The sequence below is a fragment of the Pteropus vampyrus genome, unplaced genomic scaffold, assembly GCF_000151845.1.
Source record: "Pteropus vampyrus isolate Shadow unplaced genomic scaffold, Pvam_2.0 Scaffold92, whole genome shotgun sequence".
Classification (NCBI taxonomy): Eukaryota; Metazoa; Chordata; class Mammalia; order Chiroptera; family Pteropodidae; genus Pteropus; species Pteropus vampyrus.
This window is the reverse complement of record NW_011888873.1, coordinates 1,094,872-1,104,549: the sequence shown is the minus strand read 5'-3', so window position 1 is coordinate 1,104,549 and position 9,678 is coordinate 1,094,872. Positions and strand designations below refer to the sequence as shown.

The 9,678-nt window shown below is 35.5% G+C and overlaps 1 protein-coding gene across 2 annotated transcripts in view; it reads left to right on the top strand.

The window, feature by feature from the left end:
- The first annotated feature begins 6 nt into the window (after nt 1–6).
- The window catches only part of KLKB1 (kallikrein B1), a 25,248-nt gene continuing 15,576 nt past the window's right edge, over nt 7–9,678 (top strand). The window contains exons 1-4 of one of the 2 annotated variants that reach the window (XM_011363982.2): nt 7–2,115; nt 2,705–2,763; nt 6,724–6,886; nt 8,223–8,329. In XM_011363982.2, coding sequence (XP_011362284.1) covers nt 2,706–2,763; nt 6,724–6,886; nt 8,223–8,329 — 328 coding nt within the window. In that variant the 5' untranslated portion in view covers nt 7–2,115; nt 2,705. Of the gene's footprint in view, nt 2,116–2,704; nt 2,764–6,723; nt 6,887–8,222; nt 8,330–9,678 lie in introns of those variants that run through there. The other variant, XM_023532876.1, reaches the window with a different exon arrangement.

Sequence of the window (9,678 nt, the reverse complement as noted above, 5' to 3'; positions counted from 1 at the left end):
CTCTTTCAAGCGCATTTGGTTGTTTTGTAAGTTTTCAGTTCCTTGTGATTGTGGGACTGAATTCTCCATTCTCTTTCAGGTTCTAGCCCAGAGCCCACTGTCAGCCCTAGAGGTAGGTCCTTGTTCCCAGCCTCATCCATCTCAAAGACACAATGGATAGTGAACATACAATGCAATCAGTATACATGTGACGTTTTATTGAATTGTATACTTGAAGCCTGTATAATTTTATTAGCCAATGTCACCCCAATAACTTTATAATAATTAAAAAAGACACAATGGAGAGTATATCTCCTGTCAAATCCTTCGCACACTTTGAATCTCTCTGATTTGTATATTAACAGCAGAAGACTGTAAGGGGCTCATGCGATGAGATTAAGCCCACCCAGATAATCTTCATTTTGATTTTCTCAAAAATAACTATTCAGTAATCTTAATTACATCTGCAAAACTGCTTTTGTCCTGTAACATAGCATAATCATGGACAGACAGATTATATTTCATCTTATCAGTCCTGGGATATTCTGGGGAACATTTTAGAATTCTGCCTATCTCTGCCTCTTTTCAACTTTATTCCAATTTGGTCCTTCTAAATCTACAAAGACATTTTTAGTTATATTGTATTATGAGAACATAACATCTAACTGTAAGAAAAATTTAAATAAAACAGAAGTGTATTTAAATAGGTTAAAATCTGTAATCATACCTTTTAGGGAAACAAACTGAGGGTTTGTGCTGTGATCTGGAGGCAGGGTAGTTTTGTCCCAATCATTTTCTTTTTTTCCTGTTGAGGCTGGTAGCTGATGAGATCCCAAATTTAGATTCTTTTATAATGCACACGGAAGATTTTCTTTTGTTGATTGCTGGTGTAGTATCTGATGCCCTGACTCTAAAAGGCAGTACAGCATGCATATTTGAAATATACTACTTCATTACAGCCAGAAATTATTTTATTGACATTATCCTATAATTTTAATAAACACAGTTCTGCATTGCAGTAATATGCATTAAATATTTACTCAAGAATCAGATCTCTAAAAATCTAATTTTATAGTCAATATGATGTACCAAAATTTTGAAGAATACTTAGAAAACAAAAGAGATTAGTGGGCAAGTGAGTATGGTCTTTACATATTTTAAAAGACACAAAAAGGTGAATAAATTATTTTGTGTGGATCTAGTAGGCAAATCGAGGACTAAAGGATAGAAGTTGCAAGGAGATAGGTATATTTCTGTGTATAGGGAGAGTTTTTATTAAAAAAAAAAAAAGATAAATAAAACTCCCTGAGCAGGAACAGACTCCTAAGAAAATCAGTATGCTTCTTTGCAGTCAAAATATTCTGACAGAGAAGTCTAAACTCCACTCCAGGAAGGCTAGACAACAGGTTTCAACCTACTTTATCTGAAAAGGGCCAGACAATAAATCTATTCAGCTTGGCAGGCCATACTGTCTCTGTCACAACTACTTAACTCTAGTCGTATGGTAAAAGCAAGAACACATAATATATGAATGAATGGGAATCATTGTGTTCCAATAAAAATTTATTTACAAAAACAGGTGCTGGGTCAGATTGGCCTCTGAACAGTAGTTTGTCAACCCTACTATATCTTATGTCCTGAATCAGGTGGAGGCAAGACATAAACATCACCAATTCCTTTCCATATTTAAAATTCTGGTGTTATTAGATTTTTTGCTTTTGGTATAGGAACGCATAGACACCATTTGCCATAAGATCCTTCTGGGATAAGCTATCCATACCCACATTTTATTCAGCTGTGCATCTAGATAATTAAATTGGAAAAAGTCCAGCAAGATTAGATTTAAGCTTCTTGACCTCAGGAAACGTTATGAACATTTAAAAAAATGGAAACCTATGCATGAATTGTATGGCCCTAACATGAAATAGTTAATATATTAAATAGCTGAACACAGGACTGGGATGTTCATAGGATTTGTTGACAGGACAAAAAGTTGAAACAGTTGGCAGAAAACCAAAGTCAATATCGAAGCCAAACAAATATTGCCTGCAGTGCCATATTAGGAAAGCTTGAAGACCGTTCATTTTTAAGTGGCGGGAGACCCTCACGTCCAGAACCACAGAATTGTGCTTTCAGGTAGAGAATTTCCATTATTCTAGTTGCTTCCAACTAAAGTGGGTTTTTAAAAATTAAGTATAGTTTTTACTTTATGATGAAGTTATTAATTTATGTTTTAATTTTCTGTATATTTAGAGAGTGTAGAAGGAACTGGCATTCTATGTGGAAATATTTAAATGTAAGAAATTTTAAAATCAAAAGAATATTAACTTATTTAAAAATTAAAAATGGGCTTGACTATTTTGAAAGCTTTTCTTAGAGAATCTGGAATATTATTGCCGTTATTTACAATAATTTTCTTTCTATTTAAATCAAGAGGATTCACAACTGTTTAATTCCCTTCTAACAATTCCCTTTTTGTAATTACTAACAGCACATGTAGTAAATGAATAATAAACACAATTATTAGTCTAGAGGTCTCACTTTGCACCTTGTGCCAAGTTCCCGCACAAAACATACAGAAAACTCTTGTCCTCTGTACTGGCAATTGTATGGTTAGATTCACAGTTCAGACATTAAAAGAAAATCTGTATCATTTTAAATTAAGGTTCATGTAAAATATGACCTACAACCAGCAGAGTTATGTATGTGTTGCTTTCTCTTTTAGGATGATTTCATTCAGGCAAGCAGCTTATTTCATTTGCTTGTTTGCTACAGTTTCCTGTGGTGAGTGGATTATCTATAAGACATAAAGATAAGTGGAGGGTGTGTGAGAGAGTAGTTAAGCAAGACATGCCACACTTGGAGAAAGCTTTTGAACATACTGCTTTGGAGAAAGAGCCAGGCCCTGGTAATTCAGGACATACTCTTTTAATGTTCTGAGGCAATTACCAGTTCCCAGTATTGCCCTAGATATGCCATGGGGAGGAGCCCAGGAGCAAGAATGCCTTGGGGTGTGTGTTAACAAAAACTTCTGTTTGGAAAGTTCTCTCTACGAGGCAGATCTTAAAACAAACAATCAGCCCTCTAGCAACGTTAAAAAGAAATCTGCTATCTATATATTTAAAAGAGTGCTAAGTATTTTATAGTGTGTGGGTCCGACCCAAGTATCTTAATAGGTACATTATCCATACTTTGACTCTTTTTAGGTCACTGGGGAACCATTTCAGAAGTAAAAGTACCTTGTTTAAATTTAGTTTAGTAAACCATTCATTTGAATAGTGCTAGTTTCAACACTAGGTTTTGATCTCCATTAAATTTTCAGAGAATTGGGATGGTTCTGGGCACTGAATCATTGTGGAGTGGCGTTTTCTCTGTGCCACTGTTATGGGTGAATTTGGAGTCTATGTTGACTTAAGATGGCCATACCATAATGGTCGTTTACCATTCCTCATGGCTCTTCTGAGCCGTAAGCATTACCACATACAAATCCATTGAATACCGAGTAGTAGGAGGCAGAGATGCTATGAACCATGGCCATTTCAATTTTATCTTTTGGCAAAATATAATCATCATCATCATCATCATCATCATCATCATGGTGCTAGGACAATTACTAGTGCAAATAAGCAGAAGATGAGAAATTACATATTGTCTATACCATTGTTAAAAATCTTTTGTTCAGTATAGATATTTTTCTATACACATCTATTTACACATTTAACAAGGATGTTTCCCATTTATAGTTATCTTTTCATGCAAATAGGTATGTCATATTATTTGAAACTGTGTTCTTTCCTATTCATGATATTTTTCTACACATATTCTTATACACATATTCAACTATTTCTGTAGAATTAATTTTTAGAAAGAAAAATACCAGATACAAAGGTGTAAATATTTTTTTGAAGGTTTTATGTTTTATGACATACATTATGAAATTGTCTTCCAGAAAGGTTATTCCTAAGTTGATTTTTTCCACCAGCAGATGAGCATGATCATTAGGCTGACTTGAATAGTCATCGATCATTTAGTGGCCTGGCATAACTTCACCTTTCTGGAAGCAGTATCCTAATTTATTTCTGACAACTGCTGTCTTATAGTTTTGTTTCATGTAGTTGTGGTTGTGGCCCGAGCAGGCCTGAAACAGGGAGTAAGTGCACACACATCTCGCTGGCTGCAATGACCTGATCAGAGCCAAAGTCTGGCAACAAGACTGTTGCTTACACTTCTAGAAATAAGACTGATTTTGTTTTCTTCTAATTGGACTTCAACTATGGGAGAATATAAAGGCTTGAGCTTCTGGTACTATCTTGCCACTGTGTGGAGCAAAGGCAATGCTCTGGAACAGGATGAAAAATATGAAGACAAATTGTGTCTTGAAGAGAACAGCTGAGCACCACGTCCATTTCTTCCTGAAGCCAGATCCATCATGGACTCTCTGGTGTCTGAACCTGAACATTTCATTTGCACTCAAGTCACTTTGAACTAGATCTTTTTTTCCTTTTCTTTTTCTCTTTCTTTTTCTTTCTTTCTTTTTTCCTTTTCCTAGATCTTTTTTTCCCTTTCTTTCTTTCTTTCTTTCTTTCTTTCTTTCTTTCTTTCTTTCTTTCTTTCTTTCTTTCTTTCTTTCTTTCTTTCTTTCTTTCTTTCTTTTCTCTCTCTCTTCCTTCCTTCCTTCCTTCCTTCCTTCCTTCCTTCCTTCCTTCCTTCCTTCCTTCGTTTCATTCGTTTGCAACCAAAATCATCACCTCAATACAGATAACTTAGATAATTTAAAAATTTGCTACTCTGGTGAGTAAAATGGCCTATAGTTATCATTCTTACAATTTTTCATATGCTTACAAGTCCCTTGTATTTCTTTTGTAAATTATCTTTCATATCCTCCACCCAATTTTTAAAAATTAGAGTACTTTTTTCTCATTGATTATGTAATTTTTTTAAACAAGACTAAATAATCTGCCCAAAGTCCATGAACACAGGGGTTAGTGTGATATAATATATAATAATATTTTATGTTTTGAGGTAACTTATGTGTTTTATATACACTCTAAAATACACTACAAACAAACCTACCATTATCTCATCATCATCACCTTCATCATCATCATTACCAATTAACGAGGGTAAATGAGAAACTTATTAGAACTTTCTTTTTGGTTCCTTTGAAGTTGGTGTGTTTCTAGTTGCCCTCTTCATTAGCTGAGTCACATGGCAGTTCACAGAAGTTCAGTTGCAGAATGGGGACTCCCAGGCTAGCACCAGTCATTGTTTGTACCTTTTTTTGTGCATTGGGATGGGAGAGGATAGCTGCTTAATAGTTATGAATTAGCCAAAAACACCAGTTGTTTTAAAAAATAGGCCATATTGCAGCTAGTGTTCTCACTGGACCAACTACTCAGTGTTTTGTACATATATCAAATTTAGTCCTGCACACTTGGCAGCTTATATCCTTATTTTCCCAGAAGCTTCCACCTGAAGAGATCTGTGCTCTTTCTAAATATAAGTCTTACCCAAGGGTAAGTCATTGTAGTCACACCTCTGAGAGGAAGAGAAGAGATCTTGTTGGGGAGGGTCCTCATATAGGGTGCAGAGCCAGAATCCCCAGAGGGGTGGGATAGTGCAGAGGAAATTTTAAACTTCAGCGCTTAATGAAATACATGTGTCTAAGATGCCCATTCCCTGAAAGGCAATACAAAATTAGATACAATTAAAATTGAAGCATGGCTACCACCTTAGGGAATGAATAAGGTTGTCAAAGGACTATGCCATGGTCAGTGGACAGTTGACCAACTGCTACCTGAGTTGGAAAAGGTTATTAACCAAACTTTGAAGTGAGTTTTTCAAGGTAAAGACAAATTCATATTTTAAAGTTAACACTTTAATATATGAAAGAGTAAAATAGCAAAGGTAATGACACTCTAATAATATGTGGAATAAGAGCACTTTAGATCAGTGATCAATTCTAAACAGTAAATAGCTCAAAACGCATTTCAATTTGGCATATGCGTGCATTTGCTTAAACTATATTAGAAAAAGAGCTTGTAGAAATTGAGCAAATACTGCCTTTTCGGTCTTAAAGTAAGAAATCCCCGATAACTGTTAGTTTGCTTGAATTAAACCTAGATGAGAAGCAACTTTTAACATTGCACAATAGAAAAGGGAACAAGACCGGAAGTTAGAAGAATCAGATTTATGTCCCAAGACTTGCATTAGCTCTGTGGATCTCAGGCAACGCTGTACTGTCTCGAACCTCAGTTACTTAACTTCTTTCTTAAAAAAAGAAAAAAGTCAAAAGCATATGATCAAGTCTGTCTCTAACTTCCCTTACAGACTTATTGTGAAAATCTAGGGAAGATGTTTGTTATGAAAGTGTTTTGAAAAAGAGAACATGCATTGTTATTTTTAAGGCATGATATTTTCATAGCATGCTAGGCGACAAGAAAAAACCAAGCTAGGATTGCATTATCTTGGATACAATTTATGTGTAAATTATTGTATAAAAATACAATAAATATCAACCAAGTTTTGTTACAAAGAAGTACCCATAAAATGACTTTAACATCATACATCGTTTAGTCGCCTTAATGTTTCATTCTGCCTCTATAATTAAAGTCATGTTGTAAAGATCTTTGGGTATCCCATGGAGGACATAAGAAAGCTCAGAACATAGATACGCTTCTATTAAAAGTTATTATTTACATTTGTTCCAAATGAGTGTTTTTTCCCCCAATGATTATATTATAGAATGCCGGACTCGACTATATAAAAATACCTTCTTCAGAGGTGGGGACGTAACTGCCATGTACACCCCAAATGCACAACACTGTCAGAAGATGTGCACGTTCCACCCACGGTGTTTGCTATTCAGTTTTCTGCCTGTAGGTTCAACTAATGACACAGACAAAAGGTAAAAGTTGATATTTCATTATTGGAGAAGCCAGTTGTTTTTCAAAATGGAATCAATTGTGTGCAAAATGGTTTAGCGGATCACAAGGTTGTGTTTCTTAAATGAGGTTCAAGGACCAGCTTCATCGGAATTATCTGGAGTGGTTCTTATGTAAATAGATTCTTAGGCTGAAGCCCAAACCTACTGAAGCCCAGTCTCTTGGGCCTGGACATGTGTATTTTATACAATTGCTGCATTCACTTAAAGTAGTGGAAGCTAGTCATTTTCTATCAAAGGCTTCAAGGAAAATGCTTGTAAATCACTGGGTTAAGAGATTGTCTCAAAAAAGTATTTAATAACAGGTGACTATTTTACCTGAAAAAGGGCACATTCTTGCTGTCTGACTCATAATCATGTTTGTAGATGGTGCAGTCCTAAGAAAATATAATAGAAAACAAGCATTTTGTTGAGAATATAATTGAATAAGATCTAGAGCTTATGACTTTGGGAAGGGCAAATCTGAATGGTGTTTATCGTGAGCTGGTTTGGACACCTATGGTATGCATGGTATGTGTGTGTTCATGTGCATGTGTGTGCACCTGTGAATATATATTAACCGATAATTTGGAAAAGTAAGAGCATTGGAAAAATAGTTGGTAATTAAAAATCTTATTAGGTCATAAAGTTGCCTAAATACAGCCAGTTTTATTACAATTTTTTAAAATTTTGATCAATATTCAGAATGAATGTTTCTTCATTGTTCCCATTTCAACATTTATAGTTGAATTTGAATTTAAAAACTAGGAATTAGACAATCATCCTTTGACTCTACATGTTAAACTTATACAAAAAACCGAGATTGTATGTGAATTAGTTTCTGGAATCCTTCTGAATAATACAATTACCATAAAGGTTGACATCAAAGACAAAAAGAAATCTCCCATCAGGTGTAGACTAGAAGGCATTAATAAGCCAGCTGAACACCATATACAGCTCCAACTGTATAACTGATTTAATTTCTTTAGTAAATAAAAGTATTTATAAAAATAATTACCAGATAGGAACATAATTCCCTAAAAGTTTAGGAACATAGAAAAAATCATTAACTCTTTAATACGATTGACTTTCTGTACTTAAAAATGTGAATGTAAAGGAAAACAATGCTGAAGTAAGGTATTACGGAGACTGTTAAATATTATGGAGTTATCTGTAAGAACGTTCTTTCTATCAAATATCAGGGAAGCTGTGCTATTTTCCTTAATCCTGGTAATGTTTATTAGTGTATAAAAAGTGCTAGACATGTCCTCAGTAAGTATTTATTATTCTATTTTCTAAGTGAAACTACTTTTAAAAACAGGTTTGGTTGCTTCTTGAAAGACAGTACAACAGGAATCCTGCCAAGGGTGTCACGGACAAGTGCAATTTCCGGGCATTCCTTAAAGCAATGCGGTCATCGAATAAGTGGTAAGGTGTGAATTTCTTTGCTAAATTTGAATGAATAATAAGTCTACTTTAGAATAGCTTCTGCACAAAGTCTGTATTCCCGTGGATATTTACAAGGGATCGCTCAGAAAAATGACAGAGATGGAGCAGTATTCTGGACATACATTCTCATCTTTATCAGTCAGCACATGCTTAGTGAGGCCTTATTTTTTATGAAGTTAGCACTATAGCGTAAGAGTTGTGTTACCAGAGAGTGGGGGCCTCTCCTAGCGCATTGTCCAGGTTCTTGATGTCTCGAACAAAGAATTAAGCAAGACACCAAAAGACAGTAGAAAAGAAAAGTTTTATTAGAAAGGAAAGTACGCTTCCAGAATTGGAAGCGGGCCTGAGCAAGAGAAGTGTGACTCAAAGGCCTGATAACAAAGACTTCGGGGTTTTTATCCCTTTTTGCTTTGAGTGGTCACTTTTCTTAGAGGAGTGGGCTTCCCTGATTGACAACTAAGATTGACAGGACTCAATGATTCATCATTTTGCTTTCTGCACATGTTCTTCCCCAGAATTCAGTCTATTATAATGACATTAATAAACTTCTGGGCATATACATCATATTATAATGATGGTATAATGAGGCTCAGGTGAGTTGAAGGTTGTTGGGGTCTTCATTGCACAGGTGCGAGTGACTTGCTTCACCTGGTACCTAAATCTCTGCCTACTGGTTTCTTCCTGTGAGTTAAAAAAAAAAAAGTTAAAAAAAAAATGCCTCTGGCTTGCTTAATTATGGGCAAATTAGGGCAGACTCCTTCTAGAATAGGATGACCTCAGTGTCTTTGCAGGCAGACCCCAAACCCCCTAACTTTCCTGGCTAGCTCATTTCTAAGAGCCATGAACCCCCTTATTATTAGTATGGATGTTCCTGCTGAGAATGGCCATAGTCCCTGCCTACAGGGGTTTCATGGAGTTCTTTCCCTTTCTGCCTCAGTTGGAGTGGGGTCTTGGGTTTCCTGCTAAAGTGCCATCTCAGTTTCTAGACAAGGAAAAAAAGATACAAACTCATTATTTAAATCATATCTATTAATTTCTATTATTGATTTGCCTATTAAGTGAATAAAGGGAAACAGGCTTGGTTAATATATTTCTTAAAGAGTAAAAAAGAAAGACCTTTGGCTTAAAGTCACCTACCCCCCAGATTCTAAGGGCTCTGTCTGACTTAACACCATTTCTGCTTAACAATGGACTGATGACCCTTATCAATAGCCCCAGGATCTGAGTCGCCAGGGCAGTTATCAAGATTTGAGGGAGAAGGCCTTTTTCCCAAAGAAAGAAGGGAATAAAACTTAACTACATTTACTAAAAAGATTAACTCTGCAAGA